Below are 17,388 nucleotides of genomic sequence, written 5' to 3'. Positions count from 1 at the left end.
CTCATTTGGAATTGATGTTTTAGAACTGAATGTGCTGAAATTATGTTTTCTAATATGCATCACACATGGCTTTTTGGTGTTACATTTTTCAAATCTTGCATTCAGTTACACACAATGAATGTAAATGAGAACTGGACTGAGTGACTCCTCCCCCCTCAGGTTCCAAACAGGAAGTGCTTGCTGACTCCAAGAAGCCAAAATCCCATAGATTTCCATACATACATCCTATAATTTCATGATATTGTTTCTTTAGTGCAAGTTTTTCAAGTTACAAACTGACCAATCAGATGCCTTATAAAAGCATGTGGTGTACGCTGGCCCCCACCCCAAATGTCGATGTTTGATTGACATATTCTCCTGCTTTTGGAAGACCACACCCCTTGCACTGAAAGGGAGGGGTGTGGACTTCCAACAAGCTCACTCGTGATTGGTGACAGTATTTGCCATAGAAACATCAACTCAGACTGACTTGGACCAATCAACGTTTACAGATGATGTCCTCCTGAAGCTGAGAAACTTCAGGAGGACTAGTTTTATCTCATGACACCCTCCCTCCAAGCTGGAAAAAGAGAAAAACATTTCTCGTGATGGTTACCTTTGGGTAGGGGTACTCCTTTCCTTTGGGATAGGTCCCGGTAAAACGCGGTAAAACCATGTTGGGCACAAGAGTGTCATTGAGAACCAAAAAGGCCAGCCTCTCTCCATCAGGAGACCACCAGTGAGCCACATGGGACTGCAGAATTTCCTCTGTGAACAGGAGCAGACGGAAGCTTTAGTGATGCCGCAGTGGATACCATGGCTCTCAAAAACCAGTGGCCGTGTGGCACAAGCAGTGCTGACCCTAAAAAGGGCTGCTTGGTCATTCAGGGTCAGCTGAAAGTTATTCTCTTCTCCAGGTCAGAATCAATCTACCAATATCCTGAACCGCCTGCATGCAGGTTTGGGACTGCAGCTTCCAGTGACGTCTTCCACCTGCTGTTTTGGCCCCTCGCCCATCGGTACAGGACTTGGACGAGGTATGATATGAGCAAGGACATAACCTCAGGCCTGCGCAATTTGGTGGAGAGCAGTTTGCGCAGAACTGGCCCCACCCTTTACACCGTTGGTTCTTCTGCCATGGCCTAGCAAGCTTGGACGATGACGGGGAGGTCATGGGTTTTATGTTGGACTAACCTTGTCCACTGGCTCAAAAACCTTCCCCCACGGCGTGAGGGTTTGAAATTTGAAGTTTACCTTCTCCTAGAAGAATTGTCTACCAAGGCTTACAAACTCCATCTACCTGAGTTTGTAGACTTGAAGCCAACCAAGGCTTATGGACTCTGCCCATAGCAACCTGGAGGAACCCTAGGCAGGTGGAGGGACGGAGGCGTCTTACTTTTCTATCCACTGCCCACAAAACTGATGATGATACAAGTAAAGCTTTTCCTTTGTCTTTTCAAACCTTGGGCAACAACAATTGTTGACCTGTCCTTCATTTTACTAGTCTATTGTTCATGTCTTAACATGTTGGCTCAAAATAGTAAATATTCCAGATTAGAGCACATTTATTATAAAGCTGGTATTGAAGCTGTAAAGTAGACTAGAACAGAAATCATTGGCAGGATTCAGTACTCAAACCCTGACTGGTGCTGAAGATCCTCAGCTCTGACCTGCTGAAAACCAGGATCTAGAAGAACTGAATCATGAATAAGTTATGTAGTAATAACCTTCATAAAGCCAGTCAGTGATCCCATTAAAAATAGCTCCTTGTTTTCCAGATGACGTCAGTCTCAGTGAATTACTCTCCACATCCGATTGGTAGTAGATGTTGTTTTCAAATATGTAGACCTGTGGAGAGAATAAAGCTGCAGGCTGAGATAGTTGGAGGCACAGCCCAAAAGAACACTGCAACAATGCCATATCAAAAGCAAAAGCATGAGCCAGCAGAGCAGAACTCATGCTCTTTTCAGGACGTTTTTTTCATAAAGGACAGTGAGGATTCCTGCCAAATGCTCCGGGTTTCACATGTTCCCCAGCTCCTCGGTTCGGTTCGCGGACGGCGCTCTGAGGCGCTCGCTTCATTTCCAGAGGCCGTCTTATGACAATCCCTATGTGAGGGTGTGTTCTCACCAGCTGCTGGCCTTGAACTCCCCATGCAGCGTACTGCAGGATAGAGTTTGCCACTTCTGGAGGATTCAGCTCCCAAACCTCTCTAGAGATAAAAGAAAATCAAACTTCTGGTTGTGGATGAGGAGGTCAAATGACTGCCTCACATTTTGTGTTTGATTACGACTGTACACAAGTCACAGAACCCTGTTGACCAGATCTGGACATAGACATTATTTTTGGCTTTCTTTCAATATTCTATTACAACCTGGTCACAACCAAATGATACAACACCTATGCCATTAAAGTCACTTTACATGGAAAGTATTGGACATTGTAACCTACCATGGTTGTCCCATCATTGGTGGTTTTACACTTTTGTTTTAATTTCATTATTAATCTCTTTGGACAACTTTTATGTGAAATCATGTGTTCCAGAACCAATGCTTCCAGTGACAGCAGGCTACCTGAGAATGCAAAAGCCTTACCGTGTCTGGATGTTGTAGATGCTGTAAGAAGCCATGTAGGAATGGCGGTAGACCTGGAACCAAGACAAGTGAAGCAAAGGAATCATCTGAAATGCTTACAAAAGAAACAGCAGAGAGAGTTCCAATCTGGAGAAGGAGCAAATGTCAGCAGGTCGCATGACTCACAGCTGTGGCTCAGAAAGTCTGGCCTTTGTGCTGAAATGTTTGGTTAAATACAGAAAGGGAGTCCTGGTGAAAGGTGAGGGCGGAGTCATGTGACAGCTCCTGCTGTTGGGTTGATGCTCCACACAGAAGCATCTTTTATTCAAGACAAAAGCTGTCATTTGTGTCCATCAGATGTGAAGCAGATAATAAAGACGAATTGGATTCATAGTCATAGTTTGGAAAAAAGTATTTAAAGAAAATAAATGAAAGCATGTATTTATTATGTAATGTTTCAAAGTCATTTGTGGTTATGGTAACGTTTTTCTTTTTTACAAATTTGGAATAAAATGATCAAATTCATAACTACTCAGCATTGTTAGGCTGTTCCAGAGCCCCCCCTACAAAACTTTCCATGAGCCTAATTGGAAATGCCAACAGGCAACTTTATCTGCATTTCATAGGTCCGACTCCATGGGGGGTGATCGAGGTGGAGCCATGACTGGGAAATGAAAATATGGACTGTTTTCAATCCATCACCAACAACCAAGAAGGCCACCTGTTACCCAATCATCTGAAAAAAGGGGTTGTTTTTTTCACCCCCAGGTTCACTCTTCACTGTTAAAATGAGTGAAAACACAGAAATGTTTCCTCAAAAGTACTATTCCATTCATTTCAATTCAATTCAAACAACTTTATCCCAATTCAGTGGTTTGAAATATCTACATCACACGGACGCTTAAATAAAACTGTACAGTTCTAGAATTAGTAGTAGAATCATTCTAGTGGGAGAATCTGGTCAGAAAGTCTCTGTTGATTTCATTTTCTCAGGAGGTTTTCCTCTGACTGCACTTTGAACCTCAGTACTTTTTGTTCCCAGGTATTTGTACTCCTTAATCTCCACAGGCTCTAGTGGGATTCTTTTTTTTTTTTTTTTTACTTAAGTTTTATTTTTCAGTTTTTTAAACAAGATGTAACACAAATGTACATGACATCGAACAAAATAAGTCTTAAAAACAAGGAGAAGAAGAATTTATAAAATTATTATAATAAATAAAATAAATAAATAAATAAAAAGGGCAAGGAAAAAAAAATAAAACATGTCGGCCACCATTCCAGAAATGTTAACAGGTCATACAATGGCCAGAGAGTTTCTATATACAGTCCATCTGTCCCATTTTTCCTTACATTTTCCTCCTCAATCTTCAAACAAAAGTCATCTTTTTCATGATGTATATCTCCTCCACTATTTCAGTCCAGTCTGTGAGGGTTGGTGGTTCTGGCTTAAGCCATCTTCTGGTTATTGCTTTCCTTGCGGCAATTAGGAATATTTTCACCAAATACTGATCTTGAGGAATGACTGTTTCAGACATTTTACCCAGATGTAACACTGCCTGAGTGAAGGGGATTGCATAGCGCAGAGCGTTTGTTAAATAAATAAAGAAATATCTATCTATCTTAAAACATGATGGATGGAATGACAAAATGGTCCTATTAGCAAACAGCTCCAGAAGATATCAGAATGATTTGCATTTACTGTATCACACTGTCTCCAACACGTCTGTGGATCTGCTGATAGTTTGCTTTTAATTGAAGGTGTAATAAAGAAGCGTATGAGATTTTCCCAGTTAAATTCCCTCCATTTCAGTGATGTGGTAGGCCGCTGAGTTAATGCACACATTGAATACCAATCTTTCTCTGAAATTGTGATGGACATTTCCTTTTCCCACTTTTCTTTAACATATAAAATTGTGTTTTTCTGACATAAAATGAGGCTGTGATACAGTTTAGAAATGATTTTGGATGTTTTATGCTGGTACGCTCCAATTATTGCCTCTAAGACTGGATTTTGTTTGCTCCCCTCTTCTGATCTAATTGCTTTTTTTAAATATTCCCTCATCTGGAGGTATCGAAAAAAATCCTGATTGGTGAATCCAAATTCCACCTTTAAGTCCTGGAAGTCCCTCATCCTGTTCTTTTTCATGATTGTAGCAAAGGCTGTAACCCCCTTTATTGCTCCACTGCTTAATGTTGAGTCATCTTCTGCTGGTTTGAAATCTTTGTCAAGATAAATCCATTTAAGTATTTTCTTTTCCTTTTCCAGCTTTAATCGCCGTGCTACCTTTTGCCACATTTCCATAGTAAGTGTTGTTGTTGGATTTAATAATGTGGTAATGTTATTTGGTAAGTCCTCCTCTCCTAAAGGGCTCTGAATCGGGTATCCGGACACACACGTCTAAATCTCTTTCCACCTGGCGTAGCATTCAGAATCACAGCAACACAAACGCAGCGCATCTGTGCTGCAAAAAAATATCATTTCAAATTGGGGAGAGACAGTCCCCCATTATTTTTAGGCAATTGTAATGTTGCATATCTAATCCTGGGTTTTTTCCCTTCCCATCTAAATCCATTCTATGAACTGCTTGGGTGGTATTTCTATTGGAAGTGACTGGAACAGGAAGAGTAGCCTTGGTAAGATGTTCATCTTCACCACATTTATCCTATTTGTTAAATCCAAAGGGTAAGTTGACCACCTCTTAATATCCAGATTGATGTTTAAGTTAATTGTATTATAGTTTTGGGCTCTAGCGGGATTCAGTTCTGAAAAAACTGTTTTCCCGCCCATCTCTACTGGTTAGGGCAGTTGTGACGAAGGTTGTGACGGCCCTGTATCTCCCTGCAGAGCTGGCAGCGATCATAAGAGAAGGTATTCTGGAGAAGGTTTGAAGCTTTATCGATTCAATCAAACCTTCAACTTCACTTATTTAATAAATACCTGCATCCGCTTTAAAGGTGTTTTTCACAGCAGGCTGAGCCGCGGCCCAAACCTTTTCCCATGACAGTTCAGTTTGTTCAGATAAATGAAACAAAGAGGAGGCAAAAAAGGCATTTATTTGAGGGGGGACAAACACCCGAATATTTCTTTACATTTAATCTAGTGTGCGAAAAACATCCAAATGAAAAAAAATGACAACGTTTCAATGTGAGGAAAAAGTGTACTCACCTGTTTGACATTGTATGCAAATAGGACATATTTCAGGTCAGGTGACACAGAGTACCGGTCCACGCTGAAATTGATCTGTAAAAAAAAAAAAGAGTTCCATTCAATGATGGAGCTAACAATACTTTCCTTCAACATCTCTGCCTTACAAGATTTCACTGCAGACATGATATTCACCATATTTTTAGGAGAATAAGTGTTTTTATTCCCTATAGTTTCCCATAGTTCCCACATCATAAAATAAACGGCAACTGAGTTGGCTTCATTTGGTTGGATCAGAAAAATTAACCTTTTTCTATGGGTGAAAAACTAGAAAAAGGTTCGATTCTCTTGTACAGTCAATGGTTAAATGCAACAAAGTGTGAAAAGTTGCACAGGGCACAACGGATATTGACAGCAAGAAAGTCACTGAACGTGCACTGGATTGGACCACACCCTGTTAACGAGCACCACCTGTTCAACATCCATCCTTTTGCCATCATTCTCTGTTCTCCAGTCCAATGGAACACCATTGGACTGGACTGGAATAACTGTGTTTTAAGTCTGGGCTGCTTTGTCTAAACAAGAGGATTCTCTGAAAGAATGTTTCCTAAATTTGTTTTCTTCATCTTCCATCAGAGCTTTTTTCTGGAGGGGCATGATGTAAACTTACAAATGTTGTGTTTGTAAGGACGATCTCCGTTTCATTTGTGAGGACGTTGAATTTGATGACGTGGCCATCGCTGTTCCTAAAAAGGACTTCTGTGTCTGCAAACAGAGACAGCATAAGGTCAAAGTCAGGACGTCACATTTGGAGCAAGCAGCTGCTGCGACTCATCAAGAATCCTGAAGATCAAAAAGAAAAATAAACAGCTAACATCCTAAGAGGTTGAATGTGGTGGAAATGTTCCAAACATGTTGACAAAAAACGGAATCAAAAATGCAGTTCTGCTGCCAGAGGAACGCTTCCTGCAAATGACACAACAAACGGGGAGGGTCACAAAAGCAGGTCTCACATCAGACAAAGCTGCATTCAGCCAGTAGGGCTGGGCACATCTCCCAATCTGGTGGAGGTACCACAACCGTTCAGCCTAGAACTTCTGCTCGGAGTCTTTTCGACTTAAGGTAACGTCACACTACGGTAACCCAAATTGGACAAACTACGTAGCGTTGAGATCTACTCGGGCTCTACAAATTTTCATTTCACGTTCCCTTTTGTAACCTAAAGTTATTTTCCCTCATAAATTGTGTCTGACAATATTCTTTGTAATTTTTATAAAGACATGTTGCCACAATCCGCTTGTTATTCCAGTTTTAGTTCAGCTGTGGCTGAAAATGTTGTTAACACGGCTAAATGTTGTTCTTCTGGGTCCGTTCTGCCAGTAATAAAGCACTGGGTGCACGGAAGGACCCCAAATGGTTGTTGCAGGCCGAACGGCTATTGTACCTACGCCGGACGTGATTTACATTAAAAAGGTCCTTCCTGATTGTGACCGTTCATGTCTGGATAGAAATCATAAAATATTTTAAATGTTTTCATTTGAAACACAAAAGCTGTTGTGTTTTAGTATTTGTTCATTTTGATGCAATGTGCTTCTGGTAAATTCAGAATAACTGAGTGGAGGGCGGAGCCATACGTTTGTTTTTAGTGTTGTTTGTAAGGATGGCATTGTTGGCACCTTTCCAGAGTCATTCAAACGAGTAAGACCGTCTCTTGTCGTTCATGGGGTTTGTTTGATTTCAAGAGCGCAACTAGAAAATTCAATGAAGAAGAAAGTTTAACAAAGAAAGCTCTACGTAAACAGTAAACTGAGTCTCTCCATACAGTGGATTTTATGTTATGGACACAGAATTACAGCAAAGGACTGAAAATATCTCATAAAAGCATATTTCGCTTTCAGAAATCCGCACATTTTTGTAAAAATGGTCTAAACCAAATGTTGTGCAGCAATGATTAAAACATGATCAGAGGTCTCTTCTGATCTGGACTTGTCTCTTTTAATAATAGAGTTTTCATGACTGAAAAAGAACACGCTCAAAAGATAATGTATAAGTAATGCCTCTTGTCTGTAACTCCATGAATAATGAAGCAGCTCTCTGCACAGGTCTACATTATACCCTATACTGTCTTTTCCTTGTTCACTCCAGAATCTCATGTGCATTTTTCCTGATTGTTTCGGCCCAAAAGGCCCAAATTGCCAACTGTTTTTCAAAAAAGTTACGATAAAAGTTGTGCTATTATTTCATTAAAATTACCAATCAAAGTCTGTAGGACGTATTGGCCTTAAGGCATTTGTTGTTGTTCCCCAGCTTCTCAAACAATCGAGGCATTTGATTGACAGATTCTCCTGAGCCTGCCTTTAGTGAAAGGGGTGTGGCCTTCTAACGTGCTCACTCCTGATTGGAGAGAGTGGTTGCCATAGAAATGTAGATGGAGCAATCCCAGTTAACTGGGGATGTCTGGTTCCAACATGGCAACGAACACGTTCAGGAAAAATGGCAACTGAACCCTTTTTCCATGGGTGACATCACATGCAATTGGTCCAGTTATATATTTTATAGTCAATGGTACTTCACCTTAAAGAACAAATGTATCAATAAACACTTAATTCTGCTTTATTCGTCACATCATAGATGGCCTGTGAATCTTTATATCTTGCTAGTTTTGCTGCATTCGTTCTTTCGCCAGCAAAAGTTCATTTTATTTTGTCTCCCTAGAGTCTGCTAACCTCCATTAATGCTACTGTTTCATTCACAGCATGTGTTTAATTAAGATGAAAGGCTCCTGGGAATTCAGAATGGCAGATAATCCAAAAGAAATGGCAGATGTTGCTTCTTTTGAGAGGAAACTGAACCATTTTAGGTTAAGCTGCACTGAACTTCGCCATCACACTAGCTGTCTAAAACAATTCAAAAGTGAAGAAACTGCATCTTGTATTATTTTGAAAAGATATCCAAAAAAAAAAGGCCACACTTCAAACAAACATATTCCTTCTGTGACCAACCAGCGTCACAGGTTGCAGGACAGCGTCTGAACACCGGCCACAATTGTTTGTTTTGTCTCTTTTCTTCCAGCCCAATAGCAGTTTAGAGTTTCACATTCACACGCAAACAAATCATTCATATTTAATATTTTGTTTCATTCTAAGGCTGCACACTTGGTTTTAAACAGAATTTTACCATCTAAGTTTTCCTCCACAAACAGTCAAACCAGGGCATTGGACACACCAGCATCCACATCCACAGCAAACAGGAAGTGACATCATATGTCAGACTTGCTGTTTTGGTTTGATTTTGTCAGATTTCTGTATTTCAAATGTTACCATCTTTTTCATGTTAAATATCTGTAATTTTGGAGTTATATTTAAGAATCCTCCAGGTTGTGTTATTCGCCGTGTGGGAGGGGCTAAGCCTTTATAAGGAGAGCAGTCTTGGTCTACTGTGGTGGCAACAGGCTCTCCCAGAATCATTTGAATTCTTTCTTTGATTATTGCTTTGGGATCAATAAAATCCCATCAGTTGAAATTTGGAGTCCTGTGGTTTGGTCATCTTATTTTAGAGTAATTTATTTATTCACTGCTGAGAAAACCTTCCATTTCAATAAATAAATACTTTAAATTATTGTATAATATTTGAACATTACCCTTTTTTTCCAACATTTAATGGAATTTATGTCTACAAATATGAGTTAATAAATATATTACGTTTAGCAACACTTTCAGGACCTACAGACTGGAAATAAAATACTAATAAAATACTTCAAGAAAAATGTTGCAATACACATTTTTAGACAAGGTAACATTAAAACCACAGAATGGAAACAATAAGGCCGCATTTCCACGTCATGGTTCAAGTGACCCAATTCCGATTTTTTCCTCTCATGTGGCACAGATCGGATTTGACCGGTGAACGTGTAAGCAGGACAAAAGCGCATGGATTCCGTTTTTCTCAGATCGGATACAGGCCTCTCTCATATGTGGAAATAAATCGGATACGTGCGTTAGCGTGTGCCATGTAAGCAGACAAATCGGATATTCTCCAGTTAGTTCGAGTCGTACCTCAGTGACATCCACTCAGGAGACCACCAACTGAGATCAGATGACTTATAAAGGTGCTTTTGTGCTGATTTTGCTGTCAGCGTGTTACCTTTCAGCCTCAGCCATAGTCAGAAACCGCTGTTATTTAATGAAGCGGGACACCGTTGCTCTGGAACAGGCTAGAAGCCATTTATTTCTTTGCTTGTGTTGCGGAGTGGGGGCGTGTATGATGGGGACCGCACGTGCTGTGTGTGTGTGTGTGTGTGTGGGGGTGTGTGTGTGTGTGTGGGTGTATGTGTGTGTGTAAGGAGAGGAGATGGGGTGTGAGCGAAGAGCGGGAGAGTGTGTCGGAGAACCGTAATAAAAAGAAGATGTCTCCCCCAGAAGAACTGTCTTAAGTCTTTCTTAACCCGCTCTGGAGGCTGAGGGTTCCGAACGGGAAAGTGAAGGAGAAGGAGAATCCGCCTTTGGCCCTGGAGAAAATCTCCCGTGTGTTTCTGACCACGGTCGGAAAAGAGAAGTCAATGCGCAGGAAAGGTTCAACACTTGGATCAAACTGTCAGTACAGCACGTTTGCAATCACTTCCTCATTCAAAACTCAGAGAGAGCACGTGAGCCGGCCGAGCAGCCCCCCTTTTTCCTCTCCAGCGTATCCCCTCTCTTGCCTCATCCTGACCCGGGGCGCCCAAGGCAACGCCTCATTCCGTCGCTGCGTTGCCTCCATGACAACCGCAGTCACACAAAAGTCCGAAGGAGGACCGTAGAAGGCGGAAATGCTACGTAGTCCTCAGAACGTCAACATTTGATAGTTTCAGCATTGTTTAGTGTAAATGCAAAAATCGGACACGGGTCACTTTTAAAAGATGATGTAAGCGGGTCGTCAAAAAAAAAATCACATATAGTCAGAAAATTGGATATGGGCATCAAGACCTGCGGTGTAAATGCGGCCTAAGTTTCAACTGTCACTCACTGAATACTTAGCACAAATAACCACAGTCCTTTAATCAAAGGAAAACCTCCTGAGTTTATTTACTAGACTTTTTTTAATCTTCTTCCTGTTCTGCCTAAAGGCGTTTATGTTTAATGTCAGAAATCCACATGTTCATTTAAAGACCTCAACTCTCACTTTTCACACTCTATTTTTGTGCCTCGGGATAAGGTTCAGGTAAAAGATTCATCAAGATCAGCATTTTGAGAGCAGGTAACACAAATCACCCTTAAGGTCCCCCCAAAAGGTTGATCTACTAATTGCATTCTTCCTTTAAGGCAGCAGGAGCTGATCAGAACTGTAGTTTTCTGAAAGTTTAAACATCTGTAGGTTAAATGAACAAAACAAATGGAACTCTGATGATACTACATGAGGGTATCTTCAGCCTTTTTGATGTCTGATATTTCCAGCACTGAAAACCAAAATCAATGCTGTTGAGAGGGTCTAAATCAGGGGTCGGGAAGGACTGGTCTAATGAAAAAAAAAAAAAGTAAAATTAAGGATTTGTCTGCGAGCCACATGTGACCATCAAAAGAGCCATATATGGCTCGCGAGCCATAGGTTCCCGACCCCAAAAACGGCGCGCTCCCGTCTTTGAGAAAGAGCGCGCAGTTTCGGGGACGGGATGCGTGAGGGAGAAAGCAGAGGGTGGGGGTGGGGGGACAGGCAAAAGGTGAATCGCGCAGGGATAGTAAAAAACCCGCTGTCCGTCACTCACTGCAGCGTGTGAGTGTGTGTTTGGTTCCATGTCTGTCTCACATCTATAGAACATTCAGACCTAAGATCACGTTTAAAGTCTCAACGCCTGCATGAAGCTGAAACTCACCACGTATCAACCGGACTAGACCATCAGCAAAACTACCACGAGAAATACTCATCATTTATTAACAACAGCATAATGATGTTATTAAAAAGAATCCACAGACTTATTGTACTTTAAAAATGTTGAAATTACATCAAATGCACACATTCACTTGTATATTTAGTTTTAAACATATTGTCGCGGTCTGACTTGGACTGGGTGACTGGGCCGCGTTAAAAGTTCTGGAGTTCATTGAACGCATCAAGCAGAGATCTGATTGGCCATCAGTCCTGTCGCTTAGCCTGTTGTTAGGGAGTTTGGACCAATGGGGTTCAGCTATGGGCCGAATAAGGAAATAGGAGGGCTGATGCGGCAGTGAGAGAATATAAAGTTGGGAGAAGCGCTCTCTCTCGTCTCGGCGGGAGAGATTCAGGAGCTGCTGAATTAATTGTACGGCGTTTGTTGCGGTCTGCAGTCACCAGAATAAAGAACCTGAAAAGAGGTTAAGTCTCCGTGGCTCAGTGTGGGAAAGGGACACTACATTATTGTATGGCTCTTTTGAAATTACATTTAAAAATATGTGGCGTTTATGGCTCTCTTGGCCAAAAAGGTTCCCGACCCCTGGTCTAAATCATCAGAATCATCAGAATGACTGAGAGTATTATTGGTTCCACTCTTCCCTCCATTCAGGACCTGTACCGGTCCAGGGTCAGGAAGAATTCCAAAGGACCCCTCTCATCCCAGACACTGGCTTTCCAGCCCCATCCCGTCAGGGCGGCGCTTTAGGACAATGCGCACCAAAACCAGTCGCCACAAGGACAGCTTCTTCCCCCGAGCTGTTTCTCAAATGAACTGCAGACCACTCAAGACCACTGAACACAACCACAGAAACTGTCACACCAGAACTACTGTTGCATTTTTTATTTAGTTACGTTTAAATATTCCTATATCTACCTCATAGTACTTTCTTTTTATTATTTATCCTCTCCTGTCTTACTCCTTTTAACCTTTTTTATGTCTTTCTAGTTTGCACGAGAGCACAACCAAATTCCTTGTACATGGTCTGTACTTGGCCAATAAAACTGATTCTGATTCTGCATGAAGGTCAAATCAGCTCAGTTTGTGGAGTTTCACAGTAAATTCATATCAGTTGTGTTCGAGTCACACCGGATGAGCCTAAATGCTGGATACAGTTAGATCCCACGGCCTTACAGATCAACAGGTGCCACCTTAAAGTTATTGCATGATTAAAGAAACGCATGAATGCATTTTTAATTTTATCTTGTGCCTTCATCTGATCCCACTTGGACAGCAGAACCCGCTGCAGGTGGTTGAGGCCAGTTCCCCACCAGCATGACCTTCTCCCCACGGCCTCTACAATCTGTCCCAGCTGATGACCTGGAGCCACCACGGCCCTGGAATCAAGGGGGTGGGGCTGCCTGGTTCTCAGAGCCGCTTTGGCCTCCAGTTTTCACAGCACTGGACCAGCAACTGTCACTCAAATAGGTGGAGGAAAATTCAGCTTTTATTTTGGTAGTCTTCTTCCATTCCTTGGCAACTTGTTTGAATGTGAGCTAAATATTGAGTTTGGAGCTGAATATTTAATTCCAAACTAAATATTTAGTTAAAAAGATAAATATTTAATTTAGAAATAAATATTTTTTTAAACAAATATATATTTAGCTATGAAGTTTAAATCCTTAGCTTGTAAACATATATATATATATATACATACATACATACATATACACATATACATACATACATACATATACACATACACATACATATACACACACATATACACATATACATATACACATACACACATATACATATACACATATACATATACACATATACATATACATACATATATACATATATACATACATACATATATACATACATACACATATATATATACATATATATATACATACATACACATATATATATATACAAACATATATACCAAATTCAAACTTTTATTTCAGACTCAGGTGGTCCATAGGAGGAAAAGAGAATAAAATAAAACATAAGATACAAATACAGTATTTATAATAAAAAGTAAAAAGATATAACTTAAAAAGAGTATAATCGCTGTATCCAGTGTTTCCTTAGGGCAGAAGTGTAGCGGCATGAGCTTCTTTTGGGATCAGTCAGAGACATGATAATTGAGTTCTTAGATTTGTCCAGGCGTTCCATGAGGCTGTATGTAAGCTTACGCAGTAGAGCTTCACAGGTGGGGATGTGAGCGTCCACAAACAGCTGACTGGCTCTGTACCACCTGGGCACCTGTAGCAGAAGCCTAAAAGCATCATTATAGGCCACTAAGAATTTGTGGAATGTCCCACGTCCATAGTTCCACCAAAGAGGGGCCGTATACAGAGGAGTGCAGTAAGCTCTGAACAGCGAACACTTCACTTGAAGAGAACACGTACTGAATTTTCTCATCAGCATTTTTTTCCGGTTCCGGGTTACAGCAGCAGGACGCGTGGCGTGCCTCTCTGCGATTACAACTATCTTCAAATTACTTAAAAAGTTGATTTTTCTCCAAAAAAGAGAGCTGACCATGCCCCCGAAGAAACCCCAGGAATATGAAGAACTCAAGAAGTCTCTTGACATTATTCAAGAAACGCTGAAAAGTTTTATGGATCAAGTGTCGGCTAAGCTAACACCACTCTGGGATATGATGGAAGAGTTCCGAAGATTTCGGGCTCAAAACGAGCAGCGAGAAAACCGGGTCGAGATTCTGGAGAAAAGACTGGACGATGTGGAACAGCAAGTAAGGATGAATAATGTCATTATCACTGGAGTACCAATCAAGCCTCGAGCTAGCACTGCTAATGCTAGCGCTAGTGTAGCTGGCAGTGCTACTAATACGGATGTCGGTGGAGAGTCTCTGGAACAGCAAATACATTCATTTCTCACATCTAAAGGGATTTCCCTGGATCTCAATACCATCGAGACCTGCCACCTGCTCCCCAGGAGAAAGGAGACGGATAAACCAGCGATCCTCATCAGGTTTGTGAATCACAAACACAAGCTAGCTTTGATGAACCAAAGGAAGAACCTGAAAGGTTCGGCTGCTTATCTGAACGACCATCTGACTAGAAGGAATGCTGAAATCTCAAAACATGCACGGCTTCTCAGGAAGCGTAAGCAGATTGAGAACACTTGGGTTAAAGGCTGCAGGATTTATGTCAAACTGCTCGGTCCAGAGGACCGGTCCAAGGTTCTGGTGGTGAACACCATGAAGGACTTTGAGAAGTGCTTGATTACGGTCGTCTGAAACAACGTGGAGTAATAAACCAAAGAGCCAAATAATTTCAAGAAATATGACACGTGGATTCATCACTTTCTCTGTATGCCTGATGTAACCTGAATAACAGCAGAGTTCTGACCTGCAGACAACTTGACCTCAACTTTCACCGCAGCTGATATCAGCTGAAGAAGGATATGGACCTGAATCTAATGTCTGCAGACATAACATCGAAGAGAACTATAAACTCTGTTTTGAACCCAGGAGATCAGCTGTTATCAGTAAAAGAAGAAATACCAACCTTGGATAATCGACAGTTATGGACCCTTTTTATTTTTCCCCAACAGCATTACTTTATTATAAAAAAATAAAAAAATAAAAATAAAAATATATAAAAAGAGTAAAACAAATGATTAATCACTTTTGAAAATTGTTAAATTGATTGACTTTTGATGATATTACTTCACTAGCTCCTAAAATTGATAAATTGATTCAAAAATCTTTCCTAATGTAGCATAACTTTGCACATGTTTTAACTTTTGATACTTGATGAAATTTTGCTATGGAAATTCCTGAAACAGTGTTGTGTCTATTTTACTGGTATAGTATTATTTTTTAAAGCATATGAATGACTTTTAAAGTAACATAATTTGCATATATTTCAGATGCTGCATTTGCCATGTTAATTTCTAGAATAGTTATTTTTGACGTAGTACTTAAGTAATTCATCTTTGGCATGTGCCTTATTGATTCCTTATTCTTAATTCTGTCTGATAAAACCTAGGAACCGGATATTGATAAATCATGTAATATAATGGTTATAGTATAACGGGGTGGAATTATATAAGTTCGCTTCCTTCCACTCCCTTTCAAGCAATATTTATTAAATATGTCTAATTATCCTAAGTTTGATTAGTTACCGTATGAATGTATAACTGATGTTTATATTGCTTTGTGTATAACTTCTATTTGATTGCTTGAAATAAACCATTTCAAATCAAAAATCAAAGCATATTTGCCTGAGCATAGAGTTTACAGTACTGTCTCTGAATGTCTCTATCATCCCTCCAATCGTCAGTAATGAAATGTCCAAGATATTTGATAGATGATGTTTGTTCCAGAGGCGTTCCACAAAGCTTAAAAACAGGAAAGTTTACATTTCTGTCGTCTTTGGTCCTTACGATCATTACTTTGCTTTTGGAGGGATTGTATTTTATGTCAAAGTCTCTGCCATAGTCAGAACAAGATTTTAAAAGTGTTTGTAACCCAGCACTGTAGGGGCTAAAAATGACAAGGTCATCAGCATACATAAGATGATTTAAGGTTTGACATCCAACAACACATCCAGTTTTGCACAGATTCAGATTAGTGGATAGGTCATGAATATACACATTGAATAGAAATGGAGAGAGGATCCCCCCCTGTTGAACTCCATTGCTTACATAAAAAGGCTCTGATAAGACATTGCCCCATTTGACTGCCATTGTTTGATTAGCATACCAGAAAGCCAGGAGTCGTACAAGATATTTGGGCACTCCTCGATTAATTAGCTTCTGAAAAAGCTTGAGGTGGTTGACCCTGTCAAAGGCCTTAGTGGCATCAATAAAACACAGAAATACAGATGTATTCAGATGCAGGTATTTCCCAACTATTTCCTGTAACGCGTAGATACACATATCAGTGCCGAGGCTTTTTTTAAAACCAAATTGGTTCTCACTTGTTAAAAGATGCACTTCGAGTCTAGTCAATAAAACATATTCTAAAATTTTTGAAATGTTGCTGGAAAGGGCAATCGGTCTGTAGTTCGACAGACTATTTAAACTGGCGGTCTTGTCTTTGATGACGGGAATTAATACAACTGAGAGAATTGAATCAGGCAGGACTCCATGGGTTAAAAAGCCAGTGAAACACATGGCCAGCAGGGGCAGTAATTTAAAACTTGAATATTTTAAATGCTCGACTGTGATGTCATCAAGACCACATGCTTTGCCTTCTTTTATCTTTGAAATTGCATCTTGAATCTCACTTGCACGAATAACCATTGTGTCTGTAAAATCCACATTGTCAATAGAAACTGCATGACTTTTTACCGAATTAAGCAGGTCAGAATAATGCTTACGCCATAAATCAGCAATGTTATCAGCACCACATACACCTTCAATGTTGGATGGCAATGAAGTTTTACGATTATTCATAGAATTAACCTCCTTCCAGAATTTATGGTAATCATTATTTTGTAGACCTCTGGCCAGAGAGTCTGCTCTCATCATGTTTTCTTGCCTTTTGAGAATGCGAAGTGAATATTTGAATCTAGCAGTAGTCATTTTCTTGCTCTCAAACAAGGCACCTTGACGAGGCTTCCCAGCTTCATGCCAGAGTCTGAAAGCGTCCCTGGCTGCAGCATGATGTTCAGCTACAAAGTCATTCCAGCCTGGCTTGACAGTCCAGCTTTTAAGACTCCTGCTTCGTAGGCAAAGACTACTATCTTTTACAGCTTTTACTATATTTTCATAGAGTTTACACAATTCATTGCAATGAGTAGTATTTTTGCAGTTTGGATCACAGCATGCCAGCGCATCCCTGGGCAATTTTACAGCCTGCA

General features: G+C 40.4%; 1 protein-coding gene across 2 annotated transcripts in view; it reads right to left on the bottom strand.

The window, feature by feature from the left end:
• The window catches only part of dpp10 (dipeptidyl peptidase like 10), a 102,226-nt gene that overhangs the window by 18,740 nt on the left and 66,098 nt on the right, over positions 1-17,388 (bottom strand). For both annotated transcript variants that reach the window (XM_023950653.1, XM_023950654.1), the window contains exons 4-9: positions 6,368-6,462; positions 5,719-5,793; positions 2,574-2,626; positions 2,110-2,191; positions 1,707-1,827; positions 596-747 (exon numbers count right to left, since the gene is read on the bottom strand). In XM_023950653.1, coding sequence (XP_023806421.1) covers positions 596-747; positions 1,707-1,827; positions 2,110-2,191; positions 2,574-2,626; positions 5,719-5,793; positions 6,368-6,462 — 578 coding nt within the window. The remainder of the gene's footprint in view (positions 1-595; positions 748-1,706; positions 1,828-2,109; positions 2,192-2,573; positions 2,627-5,718; positions 5,794-6,367; positions 6,463-17,388) is intronic.

This window comes from Oryzias latipes, chromosome 21 (genome assembly GCF_002234675.1).
Source record: "Oryzias latipes chromosome 21, ASM223467v1".
Taxonomy (NCBI): domain Eukaryota; kingdom Metazoa; phylum Chordata; class Actinopteri; order Beloniformes; family Adrianichthyidae; genus Oryzias; species Oryzias latipes.
The sequence above is the reverse complement of the archived record's forward strand: the minus strand, read 5'-3'. Positions and strand labels throughout refer to the sequence as shown.